General features: G+C 44.7%; 1 protein-coding gene across 3 annotated transcripts in view; it reads left to right on the top strand.

The window, feature by feature from the left end:
* The window catches only part of THOP1 (thimet oligopeptidase 1), a 94,457-nt gene that overhangs the window by 61,145 nt on the left and 13,158 nt on the right, over positions 1 to 20,154 (top strand). For all 3 annotated transcript variants that reach the window (XM_073546748.1, XM_073546742.1, XM_073546756.1), the window contains exons 8-11: positions 9,803 to 10,169; positions 10,756 to 10,957; positions 11,037 to 11,223; positions 16,439 to 16,567. In XM_073546748.1, the coding sequence (XP_073402849.1) occupies positions 9,803 to 10,169; positions 10,756 to 10,957; positions 11,037 to 11,223; positions 16,439 to 16,567 (885 nt within the window). The remainder of the gene's footprint in view (positions 1 to 9,802; positions 10,170 to 10,755; positions 10,958 to 11,036; positions 11,224 to 16,438; positions 16,568 to 20,154) is intronic.

The following is a 20,154-nucleotide window of genomic DNA, read 5'->3' as shown; positions in this document are numbered from 1 at the left end:
GCCTCAAGGGTCTGCCGCTCAGGATTCAGACAGACAATGCCACAGCGGTGGCATATATCAACCGCCAGGGAGGGACACGGATTGTCTCGGCCCTGGCGGAGGTGTCCAGAATTCTTCAATGGGCAGAGATATCTGTTCCTACGATTTCCGCGGTTCATATTCCCGGCGTGGACAACTGGGCCGCCGATTTTCTCAGCCGCGAGGGTCTCGCAGCGGGAGAATGGTCCCTACATCCGGAGGTGTTTCACCTGCTCTGCCGTCGGTGGGGAACCCCGGACGTAGACCTGCTGGCGTCTCGCCTCAACAGAAAAGTCCCTCAGTTTGTCTCCAGGTCCCGGGATCCTCTGGCGGTGGGCGCCGACGCTCTGGCCGTTCCCTGGTCGCAGTTCAAGCTCCCCTACCTGTTCCCTCCTCTGCCTCTTCTTCCCAAGTTGTTGAAGAAAATCAAAGCAGAAGGGATCCCAGTCATCCTCATTGCCCCAAATTGGCCCAGAAGGTCTTGGTTCGCGGACATTGTCAACCTTCTCGCGGACGCCCCCTGGCAGCTTCCCGACAGGGCAGATCTGCTGTCTCAAGGCCCGATTTGCCACCCCAATTCTCGGTCGCTCAATTTAACGGCGTGGCTGTTGAGACCGAGGTTTTGAAACGGGCAGGATTCTCCGATCGAGTAATTCATACCATGATCCGTGCCAGAAAGCCGCCTTCTTCCAAGATCTATTATCGTACTTGGAAAGCCTATTTCTCCTGGTGTGAAACCAATGACGTCGCGCCCATGATTTTTTCACTCCCTTCTGTTCTGGCGTTCCTTCAGGCAGGGCTGGATGCGGGGCTTGCCCTCAGTTCTTTGAAGGGTCAAGTTTCGGCTCTGTCCGTTTTATTTCAGAGGACGCTGGCCTCCCGGCCCCAGGTCAAAACCTTTCTTCAGGGGGTGGCCCACACGGTTCCTCCGTACCGTGCTCCCGTGGATCCTTGGGACCTTAACCTGGTCCTCGAGGTTCTGCAAGGTTCTCCTTTTGAACCGCTCAGGGACGTTCCCCTTTCTTTCCTCTCTTGGAAAGTGGCCTTTCTGGTGGCCATTACTTCCATCCGGCGGGTGTCGGAATTGGCGGCTCTTTCTTGCCGCTCTCCCTTTTTGGTGCTTCATCAGGACAAGGTAGTTCTGCGGCCTCCGCCCTCTTTTCTTCCGAAGGTGGTATCCTCATTTCACCTCAACGAGGACATTGTTCTGCCATCCTTCTGTCCGAGTCCAGCTCATCCTCGGGAGAGGTCCTTGAACAAGCTGGACCTAGTCAGGGCATTGAGAGTCTATCTAGCTAGGACGACTTCCTTGCGAAAGTCGGACTCTCTATTCATCATTCCTGATGGGGCGAGAAAAAGGGCACCCAGCCTCAAAGGCCACTATTGCTCGTTGGATCAGATCGGCAATTTTGGAGGCATACCGGGTCAAGCTTCGAGTGGCTCCTCCAGGGATCAGAGCGCACTCTACCCGGGCGGTGGGTGCCTCCTGGGCGGTGCACCACAGAGCTTCCGCGCTGCAGCTTTGCAAAGCTGCAACGTGGTCTTCGGTTCACACGTTTGTGAAATTCTACACAGTCCACACCTACGCTTCGGCGGACGCCAGCCTAGGTAGAAGGATTCTGCAGGCTGCGGTGGTGAGTCCACTGGCCTGATGGAAGTTTGTTTCCCACCCCAGGGACTGCTTTGGGACGTCCCATGGTCTCTGTGTCCCCCAATAAGGCGAACGAGAAAACAGGAGTTTTGGGTTGCTTACTGTAAAATCTGTTTCTCGGAGCCTTCATTGGGGGACACAGCACCCTCCCATGTTCTACAACTCCTGTTCTTATGTTGTTTGTTGGTTACAGTTGAGTTGTTTGTTCTCAATCTATTCTGTTACTTCTCCTACTGCTTTCTCACTAACTGAGGAATTCGCCTGCCGGTCGGTGGGGTGTACACTGCGGAGGAGGAGCTAACCTTTTTTTGTGCATAGTGTCAGCCTCCTAGTGGCAGCAGCATACACCCATGAAGGCTCCGAGAAACAGATTTTACGGTAAGCAACCCAAAAATCCTGTTTTATCTATCCATCCCAATATCCGTGCATGTGCAGTTCTGTCTGCAATTACTGCACACGCTTCACCAGCATTCTGCATCCTGCATACATTGCCAGAGCTGTGTGAGCACTAGGGGGGCTAATATCTTAACCCCTTCACCCCCGAGCCCATTTTCATATTCATGACCAGGCCAAATTTTACAATTCTGACCAGTGTCAATTTATGGAATAACTCTGGAACGCTTCAAAGGATCCCACTGATTCTGAGAGTTTCTCGTGACATATTGTACTTCGTTAGTGATAACATTTGTTCGATAGGACTTGCATTTATTTGTGAAAAAAATCTGAAATTTGACAAATTGTGGGGTCTACTTTTTGGTGTTGCCTTTTGCAAAAGTGAGAAATTTGGGATTAAAACAAGATGTGTGAAAAAAAATGAAATTTTTCAATATGACTACCTAAAGTTGTCAAATTCTGTGTCGTACTTATGTGTTCAAAATGCTCACTATAATCCTTAAGGGGTCTAGTTTCCAAAATGTGGTCACTTGTATGTGGAGTTTCTACTGTTTAGGCACAGCAGTGGCTCTCCAAACGGGACATGGCATCCTATCTCGATTCCAGCTGTTTTTGCTTTCAAAAAGTCAAACTGTGCTCCTTCCCTTCCAAACCATGTCGTGGGCCCAAATAGTAGTTTTCCCCCCACATATGGGTATCTGCATACTCGGGAGCAGTTGCACAACAAATTTTGGCGTTAATGTTTTCCGGTTACCCATGTGAAAGTAAAAAATTTGGGGCTAAAATAATTAAAAAAAAAATTGTGTGTGTGTGTGTGTGGGGGGGGGGGGTGTTATTTTTTTCCTTCTATATTCCATTAATTCCGATGAAGCACCTGAAAAGTTAATAAACTTATTGAATGTAGTTTCGAGGACTTTGATGGGTACAGTTTTTAGAAAGGTGTCACTTTTGGGTATTTTCTTTTGTGTAGGCCCCCAAAGTCACTTCAAATATGATGTGGTCCATAAAATAAAAAATAATTTTGTAAATTGTTGAGAAAAAAAATAGAAATTGCTTATCAACTTTGAACTCATCTAACTTCCTAACAAAAAAAAGTTTTAAAAAAAGATGCAGCTGTAAAGTAGACAAATGGAAAATTTTGTTTATTAATTACTAGCTGAAGAGCCCGGCGTTGCCCGGGCATAGTAACCAACTGTGGTTAGTTATAACAAATTATAATGATTATATTGCACATAAAAACATTTCACATCATATATTCAACACTACAGATTTGCAACACAAATTAACTAAACGATTACTCAAATATTGATACTATTTTATTTTCAACTCATTCAAGAGCCTTTTGATAAACAACATGTGTATCTGTGTATCTAATCCTATCCTGTGTGCTACTGACTGCTGAGCTGTGTACCTTAATCTCTCCTGTGTGATACTTTCTGCTGAGCTGTGTATCTAATCCTATCGTGTTACTGACTGCTCAGCCATGTATCTATTCCTATCGTGTGTTACTGACTGCTCAGCCATGTATCTAATCCTATCCTGTGTGATACTGACTGCTGAGCAGTGTATCTAATCCTATCCTGTGCGATACCGTCTGCTGAGTAGTGTATCTAACCCTATCCTGTGTGATACTGACTGCTGAGCTGTGTATCTAATCCTATCCTGTGTGATACTGACTGCTGAGCTGTGTATCTAATCCTATACTGTGTGATACTGGGTTCCCCCTGCAGTCTGTGTCAGAGGGTGGTCTGTGTTGGCACGGTAATAAATTGTGTTATTTCCAGCTTTACAGAAAGACAATAACGCCATAGAAATGATAAGAATAATAGGCAAAATTGTTTGGTGAATTGGAACGCGCGGCGTTAAAATTTTGCCTCCCAACATAGCCTAGGACACTCCCGGGGTCCAGACGTGTGACTGTGCAAAATTTTGTAGCTGTAGCTGCGACGGTGCAGATGCCAGTCCCGGACATACACACATACATTGAGCTTTATATATTCGATTTTGTGTGGTATAACTTAGTGATAAGCAAACTTGCTCAGATAAAGTGTCATCCGAGCATTCTTGTGTGCTAACAGAGTATCTTCTACGTGCTTGAAAAATATGTTCGAGTAAATAGTCCCTGCATGTGTTGTGGCTGTCGAACAGCCTCAAGACATGCATCTGTGGTGACTCAAACACTTTTTTCGAGCACGCCAAAGCTGCTAGGTTAGCACACGGGCATTCTCGGATGCCTTATCCAAGCACGTTCACTCATCACTTAATAACTCTTAAGATTTTATGCCTTTAAATCAAAGTTTGAAAGTTACTAAATTTTCTATTTTTTTTGTCAAATTTTCGATATTTTCATAAATATACACAAATCCTATCGAACAAATTTTACCACTTACATGAAGTACAATATGATGCTAAAAAATAGTCTCAGTATCAGTGGGACCCGTTGAAGTGTTCCAGAGTTATTACCACATAGTGACACTGGTCAGATTTCACAATTTTGGACTGGTTAGATCATGAAGGTGAAAATTAGCTCTGTCACTAAGGGGTTGACCTGAATACTGAGATTTTAGTTTAGATAAAACAACTTGTACATTATCATCTTTTGTCTGAAAAGAAAAACACAATAACAGAGCTTTCAATTATGCAAACACCTTTTTGTTGAAAGGTAGAAATTTCCATTTGGCATGCTTCTCTGGAAAGCACTGTAGTTTTGGGTGCTGTCGGTAAGGCGCTGTGTGTTGCGGGTGCTGTCGGCAGGGCGCTGTGGGTTGCGAGTGCTGTCGGCAGGGCACTCTGATGGTTTCTGGCTAGCCAATAACATTTTGTTCTTTGGCCGGCCACTTGACTGCTGAGGCCTTTTACGAGGTATCCATAGAAGCATATCTGATGATGTCTTGTTCCAGTCAACTGAAGTCTTAGGCCTGTTTCACACTTCCGTTTGTCTCCATCAGTCAAGATCCACCGTTTTGCAAAAAAAAAAAAAAAAACGGATCCGCCATTTTTCTTTGGCGCTCTCTCTCAGCAGTTCCTTTAAATTTCTTCCTTCGCCGGATCCGTCAAAAAAACGGTCCGGTGGCACACGTTGATGTCCATACGCAGGCGGATCCGTTTTCCGCCATTTTGGTGTATTACAACTGACAGAAAAAACTGATGTGTGAAACGGGCCTTAGTGGTCAGGTGACCAATGAATGGGATGTCACTAATGTCACTGCTTCCTGTCCTGCTAGAGACCACCAAAGCACCTAGTGCTAGACCAGGGGTGGGGAATTTTTTTTTTTTTTGCCAAGGGCCAGTTTGATAATTATAACATCATTCAGGGCCTTACTAAATTACTTGAAAATTATAATGTATATTTGGTCAAATAATTAAAACTCACCCCTAATGTGATGGCTGGAACTGCTTTCCTTTTTTGCCGCTGTAATGTTAGGTGGTAGTGATGATGTTGCTACTCGTAACTGCTTTTCCAGATTTGTGTCAGTCTGGAGCACAAATCTCTGTGATGATAACTTTTATGAAGAACTTGCAGCAGTAAGTTGTACCTAATACAAATTTATATTACACTGCCGGTCTCTTCACAGTGGGAAATTAATCACTACGGGAGGCGTCTGGGGTGGCCCTGCACAAGTAGCTTCTTCGTAAACAAGGAATAAGAAAGATAGGAGGACAGACTACATAGTGCTGTAGTATTCCCACTTGACATGTGGGTTTAAAATGCGATCTTTCAGACTTGTTAAGGGTACAACTCTTACAGAATTTTGTTAGGGAACTACTTTATAAAAAAAAAAAAAAAAAGCTTCATGAAGACCTGAAATATGATAATGACTTGAAACCCAAGCCTTAATATGTGATTGTTTCCACTCTGACCCCTATAATCCTTCACTTTCTGATAACCCCACTAATCCCTACACCAAGCAAGGAACTGTTCATCTCTTCTTCAGTCCTTCTAATCCATCTCACCTCTTCCTCAGATTTGTTTCTCAACATACAATTCTCTGTCTCCAAACACAGACAGCTACCTTATGCCCTCTCCTGCTCCCACCTGCTAACACTCTCTCTGCTCCTCCTCACTGCCGGCGATATCTCTCCAAATCCTGGTCCTCCTCACCACAGTCCCACAGTCATTTCTAAAGGGCCTGTCACACTAAGAGATATCGCTAGCAATATCGCTATAACTAGTGACGTTATAGCGATATTGCTAGCGATATCGCTGTGTCTGATACTTACCTACGACCGGCTCCCCCGCTGGTTATCGCTGATCGCGCGAGAACGTCCTGGACTGTTTCTCGTCGTCAGCTTCCTGCGGCGCTTCCTGCTGTGACGACGAGCGATGCGTGGAGCCGGGCGGGAGGACGCAGGATCGCCTGGTGTGACAGGTAAGTAGCGACCCCCGTCCCCAGCGATGTCGCTAGTGAGATCTGCCTGTGTGGCAGCTCACTAGCGACCACTTAGCGATGCACCAGCGATCCTGACCGCGTCATATCGCTGGTCGGGATCGCTGGTACATCGCTAAGTGTGACAGTACCTTAACACTCCTATCCATGCCCAATCACAACTTTCCATAACCACTCCAACCTCATACACATTCTCCCCGGCCCCAGCCTCCCCAGTCTCACTAACAGGAGCTCTGTGGAACGCTCGCTCTGTCTGCAACAAACTTTCCTTCATCCATGATCTTTTTTATTACTAACAAACTTTCCTTCCTTGCCATCACCGAAACTTGGCTCACCCCCTCTGACAAAGCCTCTCCTGCTGCACTCTCGTATGGTGGATTCCACCATTCCCACACCCCCCGCCCCAGCAGCAAGCATAGTGGAGGAGTTGGTTTTCTCCTGTCAGATAACTGCTCCTTCACCCCAATCCCACTGCCACCCTCTGTTACCCTCCCTTCCTTTGAGGTGCACTCTGTGCGCATCTACTCCCCCTCCAACCTCCAACTAGCTGTCATATACCGCCCTCCAGGGCCAGCCACCACCTTCTTTGACCACTTCACCATCTGGCTACTTCATTTCCTTTCCACTGATATCCCCGCTATCATCTTGAGCGACTTCAACATCCCCATTGACACTTCCTTCTCAGCTGCCACTACGCTTCTATCTCTCACTTCCTCCTTCGGCCTCACTAAATGGTCTTCTGCAGCCACTCACAAAGATGGCCACACACTAGACCTCATCTTCACCCGCCTCTGCTCCCTATCTAGCTTCTCTAACTCACCTCTTCCTCTCTCTGACCACAACCTACTTACATTCTCTTCCCTCTCTTCCTCAGGTCCACAATCCCCACCTCAAAAACTTGCACACCCTCGCAGAAATCTTCAACACCTCGATCTACACTCATTGTCTGAATCCCTCCTACCTCTTACACACATAAGATCCCTACACAATGCGGCTGCCGCTCTATATAACACCACAATAGCTGTAGCTTTGGAATCAGTTGCCCCTCTCAAACATACCAAAGCTCGCAAAATCAACAGACAGCCCTGGCACACCAGTCTGACCAAAGAACTGAGGCGGGCTTCCAGGGCTGCTCAGCGGAGATGGAAAAGATCCCACTCCATTGAGGACTTCATCGCATTCAAACAGTCCCTCGCTACTTTCAAGGCCACACTCGCTGCAGCAAAACAAACCTACTTCTCATCTCTCATTTCCTCCCTGTCTCACAACCCTAAACAGTTATTCAACACCTTCAATTCTCTCCTCCACCCCCCAGCACCTCCTCCCTCCCCACTCATCTCAGCTGAAGACTTTGTCTCATTTTTCAAGGAGAAGATTGATAACATCAGAGACAGTTTTGGTTAACAACCCCCAGTGCCCTTCCTCCTAACTGCCCTGCCCTCCTCCTCCAAAACCAACTTCTCCACCATTACAGAAGATTGACTCTCCACTCTACTCTCAAGATCACACCTCAATACCTGTTCACTTGACCCGATCCCATCCCACATCATCCCAAACCTCACCAGTCTTCATCCCAACCCTAACCCACCTCTTCAACCTATTATTAACAACTGGTGTTTTCCCCTCAAGCTTTAAACATGTCTTAATCACCCCTATCTTCATAAAGCCCTCTCTTGACCCATCCTCTGTATCTAGCTATCGCCCTATATCACTTCTCCCCTATGCCTCAAAACTACTGGAACAACACGTCCATCTTGAACTGTCCTCCCACTTCTCTTCTTGCTCCCTCCTTGACCGATTACAATCAGGCTTCCGGCCACACCACTCCACTGAAACTGCCCTAACTAAGGTTACCAATGACCTACTAGCCGCCAAGGCCAAGCGACACTACTCCTGGACCTGTCCTCCTCCTGGACCTGTCCTCTGCCTTTGACACAGTGGACCATTCCCTATTACTACAGACCCTCTCATCTCTTGATATCACAGACTTGGCCCTATCTTGGATTGCGTCATACCTAACAGACCGGACATTCAGCGTCTCCCACTCGCACACCACCTCCTCACCGTGCCCCCTATCCGTCGGAGTCCCACAAGGTTCAGTTCTAGGGCCCCTGCTCTTCTCCATTTACACCTTCGGCCTCGGACAGCTCATAGAATCTCATGGCTTTCAGTATCCCCTCTATGCTGATGACATACAGATCTACATCTCTGGACCAAATATCACCTCCCTACTAAACATAATCCCTCAATGTCTGTCTGCTATTTCATCCTTCTTCTCCGCTAGATTTCTAAAACTTAATATGGACAAAACAGAATTAATCGTCTTTCCCCCATCTCACGTGACCCCCCCCCCCCCTAACGGACCTATCCATTAAAGTAAATGGCTGCCCACTCTCCACAGTCCCACACGCTCGCTGCCTTGGGGTTATCCTTGACACTGATCTCTCTTTCAAACCACATATCCAAGCCCTTTCCACTTCCTGCCGACTTCAACTCAAAAATATTTCACTGATCCGTACATTCCTCAACCAAGAATCTGCAAAAACCCTAGTCCATACCCTCATCATCTCCCGCCTTGACTACTGCCACCTCCTGCTCTGTGGCCTTCCCTCTAACACTCTCGCACCCCTCCAATGTATTCTAAACTCTGCTGCCCGACTAATCCACCTGTCCCCCTCTATTCCCTGGCCTCTCCCCTCTCTCAATCCCTGCACTGGCTCCCCATTACCCAAAGACTCCAGTTCAAAACCCTAACCATGACACACAAAGCCATCCGCAACCTGAGTCCTCCATACATCTGTGACCTCGTCTCCCAGTACTTGCCTGCACAAAACCTCCGATCCTCACAAGATCTCCTTCTGTACTCCCCTCTTATCTCCTCTTCCCACAATCGCATACGAGATTTCTCCCGCGCATCCCCCTTACTCTGGAACTCTCTACCACAACATAGCAGACTCTCGCCTACCATGGAAACCTTCAAAAGAACCTGAAGACCTACCTCTTCCGACAAGCCTACATCCTGCAGTTACCACCGATACATCAAACCGCTGCATGACCAGCTCTACCCTCGCCTACTGTATCCTCACCCATCCCTTGTAGATTGTCAGCCCTTGAGGGCAGTGTCCTCTCTCATCCTGTACCAGTCGTGACTTGTATTGTTTAAGATTACTGTACTTGTTTGTATTATGTATACCCCTCCTCACATGTAAAGCGCCATGGAATAAATGGCGCAATAATAATAATTATAATAATAATATAGCCATTTTATTTCTGGTTCTGTTATATTAAAGGATATATCCATATTGCCCTACACACTTGGTTGTATTAAGATATATGTAATGTTTCTTTTCAGATGAATTATCCCAAAAACTAAAGCCTTTGGGAGAAAAAGAGAGGGAAGTCATGATAGAACTCAAAAAGAAGGAATGTGAAAAGAGAGCACTTGAGTATGATGGGCAGATCAATGCCTGGGACATGCGATACTATATGAATCAGGTGGAGGAGACCACATATAGTGTGGATCAGAACCTTCTCAAGGAATACTTTCCAATGGAAGTTGTGACTACTGGTCTGCTAGCCATTTACCAAGAACTGCTGGGTCTGACATTTCAACAAGAAAAATGTCCTCACGTATGGCATCATGACGTGACCTTGTACTCTGTGAAAGATGTAAAGACAGGACAGCTCATTGGGAAGTTCTACCTTGACTTGTATCCTCGGTAAGACATAATTTACTTTTCATCTGTGGCCCAGGGGTTACATGTGGTTTGCTATGCCATTCTATATGGCTCCAAACCATTTAGTCACAGATTGCTTGCCTTTCTGTGGCTGTGTATCTAGTTTCCATAACAAAGAAAAGGGGGTGATATACAGTCATTAATCGCCTGCCCACCCTTAAATTTTAGGACAATCAAGTCCCCCCGATTCATTTGTTGCTTCAGAAAGATATTATTCATACATATGGCCACCTAACTCCACATTGTAATTTTGAAATTTAAGTTTCCTATGGGAAGAGCCATATTCGCGCAATGCCTTCCCCTATCCTGTGCTGTATGTGGGTTGAGGGGACTTCCATTATTCCCATAGGCACAGGTTCCACTTTATGACCGACTATCTAGCAGGCATGTATGGCATATTATTTTGGTAAGTTTTGTTTCTGCTCTTGGGCGTGATGCAACATGACAATGCGCGGCTCTGGGACTAGAAAAGGTTGCACATCCCTGCACTACATCATGTTTTTCCTAAAATTGGTCACTCAGGTTACACAAGGCTTTTTATTGTTTTAAAATTTTTTATCTGCCTTAGGGAAGGGAAGTATTCCCACGCAGCTTGTTTTGGATTACAACCTGGGTGTCTCTTATCCAATGGAAGCAGACAGATATCTGTTGCCGCTATGGTTGCCAACTTCACTAAACCAACCCTGGATGCGCCATCGCTTCTGCAGCACGATGAAGTAGAGACCTACTTCCATGAATTTGGACATGTAATGCATCAGATCTGTGCTGAGGTAAGTGCCACCTGGTTCTTTAAGTTGGACATGTACCAGTTTGTCAAGTTGCAACCTTAAACCAGTCTACATGCCACAGGCAGATTTCGCAATGTTCAGTGGAACCCACGTGGAAAGAGATTTTGTTGAAGCGCCTTCCCAGATGTTGGAGAATTGGGTGTGGGAGAGGGAATCTCTACAGCGCATGTCAAAACATTACAAGACTGGAAGCTCCATTCCTGATGACACTTTGGAGAAGCTCATGAAATCACGTCTGGCAAACACAGGTAACCTTATAAAAATCCCAAGATATCCTTGTCTGGTCAGTGATGTGATTATGTATTGAGGTTCTAGTAGATAAAGGTTTATTCAGAGATATTATACCCAAATTTAAGCTCTGCAATAAATATTCATGTGGGATTGTTTGTATATTTAAACATGGAATTGGTCTGCTTGTTGCTTTTCTTGGCTGGTAATTACACTCCTGCTTGGAGAAGCCAAAGATCAGTCCTCTAAAAGCAAATGTTCTGACTGGCACTTAACAGGTTCTAAAACATTTTAGTAGGAATACATGCATCAAATCCGCAATCTACTTGGAAAACCACAACGTAGCTGATGTTTCAGACCCGTATGGTCCTTGCTTTCAGTTCTAAATCAATACTATAGTTCTAAATTCACATGTTCAGTATTTGATCAGTATTTTACCTCTGTAATTAAAAGCCAGTACCAGGAATGGAACAATCAGAGAAAAAGTATAATAGAAACACGTCACCACTTTTGTATTTATCACCCACTCCTGGTTTTGGCTTACAGATACTGAGTGAAAATACTGACCGTGTGACCGTGGCCTAGATATAAACCTTTCACTATAGCCGAGGCCGTTTTTGTGACCACAGATGAAATCATACCAGTTTTAGACCAGCTAAACGAGGAATGTTTTAAAAGAGATACAACTTCAATCTAACCATTTCTGAGATATAACAATAGTAGAAATAGCCTTAGAACATCTAAAATTACCTGTGTCCATTTATGTTGTCAGTTTCTATTAGTTGCTGCCACCTCAGGCCAAGAGGTTTCCTTAGTCGCAATAGAAATGGATGTGTAAGCTGCTAGATACACTATTTCCATAATTCAGGATATACAAAAAGTGTATCTATGCCGCTTCTGTAACTCCTATGTGCTCCTATTTGAGAGCTGGAAATAGCATAGCTCAGCCTGCCCAGCTGGTTCCCTGAGTACCCCATGTAGACAGTTATTCCCCCTTTCAGCATTTAGATGAAAATACCCCTTTTAAGGGGACTTTTTGTATTCTGGAGAATCTTTTCTTAGAACATTGTTCCTCTATAATTCTTTCGGGAAATTTATAAACTTGATTAGGTAATGCTGATGTTTTGTTATGGTAGCTGGGGACCTGCAGAAGTTTTTCTGTTGCTGCCATGTTGTTACTCCCATGAAACCCAACCAAAGGCTGAGTTTCAAGGGCCATGATTCACACTATATACAGAAATACGTTTAGTATATAGTACAAGTGCAGGTTGACTTTCCTTATGTGGACTGAAATAATAGCTTTTTAAGGCTGGTTTCACACGTTTGTTTTTTCTGTACTGGAGATAACTGAGTGTGTAATACTTGCAGCAACAGTGTGCTGCATCAGTACCACCCGGACGGGCACCAGGGAAGAAGAGCTACAGTAAGGGCTGTTCCCCCGCGCCAGATGCTGAAGACCACTCTCATCATTCTCCCCTGCTCTGCTGGCGATCAACATAAGCCGGGGAGAATGATGAGAGTTGTATTCAAGTGATCACAATGACAGCAGGAGGCGGCTGATGGGACTATTACCCCCCATCAGCCTACACCTGCTGCTGCTAATAACAGTGAAAACAGAAGCGGCTGATGGGAGTATCAGCCGCCGATTGCGCTATAAATAAATAAATGAAAAACCTGGCGTGGGTTCCCCTCTATTTTCTATAACCAGCCAGGCAATACTCAGAAATTCTCAAGGTGATCTGCTGTGAAGACATTGAGCTTGAACTGTGGCGACATCATCACTGGCTTTTTCCCATGGTGCTGAGGTCACTGCAGTTCAGCGCTGCTCAGAACACAGCATTACTGACCGGAGGTAACCTTAATGATGTCACCGCTGGTCAGTGATGCTGCTCTCGCAGCAGCTCATTCACCAGTAGTTCTCAGCCTGGACTGTCGCATCCTGCACCGTCCAGGTTGAAAACTATTAATCTCCAGACATGGATTACGGCGTGGGACAGAACAACGAAGAGGTGAGGGATAATGTTTTTATTTTTGGTTTATTACAGGAGACGAGGGCTTCAGTAGAATTAGGAGTTAGTTGAGTATAACTGTTTGCTGTTTTTAATTAAAAATGGAAAACTGTTTTGTTTTATTTCTAATAAAGTACTTTATTCTGGCTGTGTCTTTTATTTACAATGTAACTTTAGGATTAGTAATGCACATGTGTCTTATAGACGCCTCTCCATTACTAAGCCGTGGGCTTGATGTCACCTCACAACTCAAAGGTGACATCAACCGCACAAATATGAACCCCACTACAGGGCAGGTGGAAAGAGCCGGCAAAGCGCCATCTCATAGATGTGCCTTTTCTGGACAGCTGCAGGCTGCTATTTTTAAGCTGGGGGGGGGGAGCTATATCAATGGCCCCTTACTAGCCTGAGAATACCAGCTGTCCGCTTTAGCAAAGCTGGTTATCAAAGATAAGGGGGACCCCACTCCGTTTTATAAATTATTTATTTAAATAAAAAAACCAGCGTGGGGATCCCTCTATTCTTGATCATTAGCCTTGCTGAAGGTGACAGCTGAGGGTTCTGCCTGGCTGGTTATAGAGAATACAGGGGAACCACTGCAGTTTCATTCATTCATTCATTCATAGCGCAGGCAGCGGGTGAGGAATACTCCTCCATCAGCTGCTCCTGCTGTTGCTACTATTAGCGGCAGCAGGTGTAGGCTGATGGGAATAATAGTCCCAAAAGCCCCGCCTGCTGTCATTCTCACTGGAATACAACTCACATCATTCTCCCTTGCTCGCGCTGATCGCCAGCAGAGCAGGGGAGAATGATGAGAGCCATGTTTAGCATCCGGTGCCGGGGAGCAGCTCTTAATTTAGTGCTGCCTCTCAGGTGCCGGGACGTGTCACACGGATGACATCCATGTGTGTTCTTCGTGTGCAGGACGTTGTGCATCCTGTGCTGACAGTAAAAGAGGCATGTCAGCGTGGTTTGCCCACGGATACATGGAAACACACTGACTTGTGCACAGACCCATTCACTTGATTGCGTCTGCATGTGTCAATGTCTCCGGTACTTGTGAAAACTGTCACCACATGTACCAGAGACACGGACATGTGCAAGAGCCCTTAAATAGATAATTCACTTGTCCCTCCTTGTCAGAAGAATGGTTGACATGCTTGGCAGCAGGAAATGAATTACCCAGCTTCTCCGTAGCAAAGCTGTGTCACTTGCTGGTTGTGATTTTTACAAATATTAAATAGTTTCTGGTGTTCAATTAGCGAGCAGTATATTGAACGTCCATAAACAGTCGCTGCTCACAAAGCTGCCTTTTCTAGGCATAAAAAAAAGTAAGCTGTTCACACAACAGCACGGGCTCACCTATTTGGATAAAATCCTGCTCTCACAGCCTCTGGCAGAGACTGTTGTACATACTAGCTGGTCTTTTTATCTCCGCAGACTCTCTTAGTTAGGCAGCTGGACTGCCTTAACTAGGTCATTCCAAGGTCTGGAACTGGAGGTGTGGCAACAGCCATTCCTTCCCAGCTCTAATGGCCGTCTCTTAAGCCCGAACCCAAAATCCAGACTGTGCTGGAGCCTGTTTTTCTAGGTCCTACATCACCGAGGCTAGGTACCTCGGTGACGCATATGCTCCGTTCAGGACCTTACCAGCTGCATCCTTTCAAATACTATAGGCTTTTTTTTAGACCATGTGGATGTCTGCAAAAAATGAACCATTCAGAGATGGATTTCCTAGTAAATCTAAATCAGGTGACGTATAAAATCCTCAATGGTTTAAGCATGGATTTAAAACTATAGCGTGCCCTAAATTTACATAGGTTATGGTATATTCAATGCTTGGGCATAAAATTCTGGTTGGCATTGTACCTGTTACTGGTACACTAAGAAAATAAAACTTCAAATGAGGGTGCCGTGGTGCACCCTTGGTGTGGCTATTGGTTTAGTGCACAGTTAGGCCCCCCTTTTTAATGTTTGGGGCTTTTCCTGTTTCTGATTAGCGAAGCGAGCAATATGTAAAGTCAGCTGCCATACCTGTAGTCGAGGCACATTCTCCATGGATCCTCTGACACCACTTTTTACACTTTCATGTATATCAGTGTAGCTTGCGACGTCGGCAGAGAGGAACTGGGGTGGAGAATGAGCACAGGCAGTGTCTGTGCGCACAGACGCAGGATGACTTTAAACAGTTCTCACTATGAGAAACAAGCAGTGTTAATCAGAAGTGGGCGAAGCACCCAACATGCAAATCAAAGAGGTCTAATGGTCACCAAGTACTTGATTATGCCAAGGGTGCAGCAAAGCCATCTCACTTGCTTAGGCATTTAAGCAATATTTTCTCACGCACTGTAACATTAACAGGTATAGTTCTATTATGACTTTTATATGTACAAAATCTCCTATGTCACAGTATGGCTCATTTAAAGGGAATCTGTCACCCTTTTTTCGAATATGAGCTGCCGGCACCGACATCAGAGGCTTATCTACAGCATTCTGTAATGCTGTAGATAAGCCCCCGATGTAACCTGAAAGAGAAGAAAAAGGAGTTAGATTATACTCACCGGGGGCGGTCCGGTCTTGGTCCGATGGGTGTTGCGGTCCGGCGCCTCGCATCTTCATACGATGCCGTCCTTTTCTTTCCTTCCTATCGTGGCTCCGGCGTAGGCGCACTGCTCTGCCCTGTTGAGGGCAGAGCAGAATACTGCAGTGTGCAGGCGCTAGGACTCTGCTCTACCTTCAACAGGTCAGAACAGTGCGCTTGCGCAGGAGCCACGACAGGAAGGAAAGAAGTGGACGGCATCGTATGAAGATGGGAGGCGACGGACCGGTCGCGACACCCATCGGACCGGACCGGATGCCGGGCTGAGTATAATCTAACTCTTTTTTTTTTTTTTATCTTCTCTTTCAGTTTACATCGGGGGCTTATTTACAGCATTACAGAATGCTGTAGATAAGCCCCTGATGGCGGTGCCGGCAGCTCCTAGTCAAAAAAAAGTGTGACAGATTACATTTAAAATCTACCTTTGGGTGATGGACTTAATTTAGTGCATGTCATACAAATTTGAAATGGCCAGATTCATTCCTCCTTGTGTATGCTGGTCATTTTGGTGATGAAGAAGTTTGATCTTTCATAACCTTCCCTGTTGGCTATAATTGCAGTTGTTGAATGTTACTTTATCAATTTTATTTCTGTGCTGTCAGTTATGGAGTCTCCCATACCTTGCAGGTGTTCTGAATCTTCGGCAAATCGTGCTAGCAAAAATAGACCAAGTGCTTCACACGCAGAGAAATGTAGACCCTGTTGATGAATATAGCAACTTATGTAAAGAGATTCTTGGCATTCCTGCAACACCAGGTGAGTGGCGTAAAACCTCTTCCCCTTACGTTATCTTATAAGTTATGTAAAATTTACTCTGTAGAGCAAACTCACAGTGAAATTGCATTAATCCCTTAACGACATGTGATGTATCTATACGTCATGGTCGGATAAAGGCTGTTAACCGATGACTTATGGGTGATCGTTCGCTGCACAGGAGCTATGCCTTTGCAATCGCCGGGGTCCTCAGCTTACGCGATAGCCGAGCCCCGGCTGTCAAAGCTAGGACGGGTGTCCATCCTGCTCCAGGCTGTTTAACCCCCTAAATGCCATGATCAATATATATTGTAACATTTAACTGGTTGGGAGGGGGCCTGATAGTCAGTGTAACACTGGCAGGTATAAAGCATTGCAATACATTATACTAGCGATCAGAGTGATAAAAATTAAAGTCCCATAGAGGGACTAAGTAAAATAGTAAACAAAGTTTTTAAATTGTAAAAATATTTAAAAAAAAATAAAAAATAGAATATTTGGTATAGTGTCCAAAACAACTTAGTCTATAAAACTCACAATAGTTAACTCCTGCAATAAACATTGTAAAAAATTAACCAAAAGCGATTGTTTCATCATGCCATCGAACAAAGTGGAATAAAATGTGATAAAAAAAACCAAATGTAAACAAAAATGGTATCTCTAAAAGTGCCATCTTGTCATGCTCAAAAATAAACCGCCGTACGGCTCCGTCAGTGGGATAATAAGTTATAGCTCTCAAAATACAGCAATGCAAAGCAATCTTATCAAATAGATTTTGTGTAAAGGTAGCAAAACTTAAAAGCATAATATGCAGTACGGCTGTAATTGTACGGACCTGAAAAATAACGCTATCTCATCACTTTTGCCCTATGGTGAACAGGAAAAAAAAGAAAAAATATTCCTTAATTGCTGTTTTTGTTCATTCTACCTAGAAAGTGATCAAAAATGTGTCCGAAAATGGTACAAAAACCATTATTAAACCAGTATTAAAACTTCAACTCGTCCCTCAAAAAAAAACAAGCCCTCACATGACTCTGGCAGAAATGTGGAAAAATTATAAGGCCGGGATCACACACAGCGAGATACGGCCGAGTCTCGCAGGTTAAAACCAAGCTCTGGCGCCGGCAGTCTGGAGCGGAGCGTGTAGCCGCACAGCAATACATGGAGCTGCACGCTCCGCTCCGGAGTGCCGTCGCCAAAGCTTGGTTTTAACCTGCGAGACTCGGCCGTATCTCACTGTAGTGTGACTCCGGCCTAACTCAAATTAAGGAGCTGCAAAAAAAAATCGTCTTTTAGTGTGTGATAGCAGGCAAACCCTGTTTGTATGTAACGTCTTCTCATGTACAGCACCATGGAATCAATGGTGCTATATAAATAAATATTAATAAACAGGAAAAGAAACTATATAAATCTGTAATCACACCAACCTGAAGAATGTAGTCTAATCACTTATATTGCACGAGGAACAGTATAAAAAATAAGTAAAACAAATTCTTGACCTGCTGTTGATTTGTTCATTTTGCCTCCCAAAGATCTCAGTAAGTCTCTGCTCACATTTATCCTGCCCTCTACGCTGAGTGCTTGCATCGGGGTTTCTGTGTAAATCTCTCTTGAGGTGGGATTCTGCTCTTCTAGCACTTAGGGGCTTTGTAGTTGAAGTCTGTAATCTCTTCTTGGAAAATCTGTGGTCAAGGAGTTAAATAGCGCTCTTTCCTCCTGAGTCTTGCCGTGTGGCTAAGCACTACTGTACAGCCACATATGGAGTATTTCCACTTTCAGTAAAAATTGTGGGACAATTTTTGCTGCCATTTTTATCCATTTCCCTGTGTGAAAATGTGACATCTGGGGCTAAAACTAAATTTTGTAGTAAAAGTTTAATTATTTTTTCTTCACTGCCCAATGGTTAAAATTCTGTGACGCACATGTGCAATAAATATGATCATTGTACCCTTGGATAAATTGAGAGGTGTAATTTGTAAAATGGGGTCACTAATTGGGGGTTCTGCTGTTCTGGCTCCTCATGGGCTCTCCTGGTGGGTCATGGCACCTGCAAACCATAACAATAAAATTGGCTCTATAATATGGCGTTCCTTCCCTTCTGAGCTTTCCACCGTGCCTAAAAAGTAGTTCCCGATTACATGCGGGGTATTTGTGCACTCAGGAATAAATGGAGCTCTGCTTGTTGTGCAATTTTTCCTGTTAGCCATTATAAAAATAAACACTTTGGGGCTAAAACAACATTTTAGTATTAAAAATGTAATTTTATTCTTTCTTCACTGCCCAATGGTATAAATTTCCTTGAGGTACATGTGGTGTCAATGTGATCATTGCACCCCAGATGAATTAATTGGGGGTTGTAGTTTGTATAATGGGGTCACTGATGGGAGGCTCCATTGGTCTGTCGCCTCAGAGGCTCTGCCAATGTGACATGGCCCCATCAAACTAGAACAGCAACATCTGCACCCCAATATGGCGCTCCTTCCTTTCTTTGCTTTGCACTGTGCCTTAAAAGTAGTTTTTGATAGCACGTGGGATAATCGTGTACTCAGGAGAAATTGTGTATAGTGAATTTTAGTGTTCACTTTCTCCTATTGTCGTTTTTGAAAATGAAAGCTTAAAGCAACATTTTAGTGGAAAAAATGGTAATTTTTGCATTTACTCGGCCTAATGTTATACAATTCTGTGAATCGTCTCAGGGTTAAAATTGCCCACTGCACCCCTAGATGAATTAATTGGGGGTTGTAGTTTGTATAATGGGGTCACTGATGGGAGGCTCCATTGGTCTGTCGCCTCAGAGGCTCTGCCAATGTGACATGGCCCCATCAAACTAGAACAGCAACATCTGCACCCCAATATGACGCTCCTTCCTTTCTTTGCTTTGCACTGTGCCTCAAAAGTAGTTTGTGATAGCACGTGGGATAATCGTGTACTCAGGAGAAATTGTGTATAGTGAATTTTAGTGTTCACTTTCTCCTATTGTCGTTTTTGAAAATGAAAGCTTAAAGCAACATTTTAGTGGAAAAAATGGTAATTTTTGCATTTACTCGGCCTAACGTTATACAATTCTGTGAATCGTCTCAGGGTTAAAATTGCTCACTGCACCCCTAGATGAATTCCTTGAGAGGTGTAGTTTCTAAAATAGGGTCATTTTTGGGGCTTTCTGCTGTTTTGGCATGTCAGGGGCTCTTCAAATGTAACATGGCATCCGCAATCTATTCCAGTTTAAAATTGCTCTCCAGAATTCAATTGGTGCTCCTTTCCGAGCCCTGCCAAGCTCCCAAACAGTAGTTTTCCACCACATATAGGGTATCAGCGTACCTGTGAGAAATTACACAACAAATTGTATGGTCCATTTTATCTCCTTTTTTTTTAAATAAACAAATTTCACATGAAGCACATGTGGGTTCAAACTGCTCAGCACAGCTCTAAGTTTCCTTGAGGGGGTGAAGGTTCCAAAATGGCGTCGCTTGATCGTCTGGGCTGCTGATTGTCACATCACCACCACCGATCAGACATCAATGGCCTATCCCAAAGACTGGCCGTCATTGTTATAGTAGTGGAAAACCTCTTTAAAGATAGTTCATCAATAT

The sequence above is a fragment of the Dendrobates tinctorius genome, unplaced genomic scaffold (assembly GCF_039654945.1).
Source record: "Dendrobates tinctorius isolate UK_male_01 unplaced genomic scaffold, ASM3965494v1 ptg000011l, whole genome shotgun sequence".
Classification (NCBI taxonomy): Eukaryota; Metazoa; Chordata; class Amphibia; order Anura; family Dendrobatidae; genus Dendrobates; species Dendrobates tinctorius.
The sequence above is the reverse complement of the archived record's forward strand: the minus strand, read 5'-3'. Positions and strand labels throughout refer to the sequence as shown.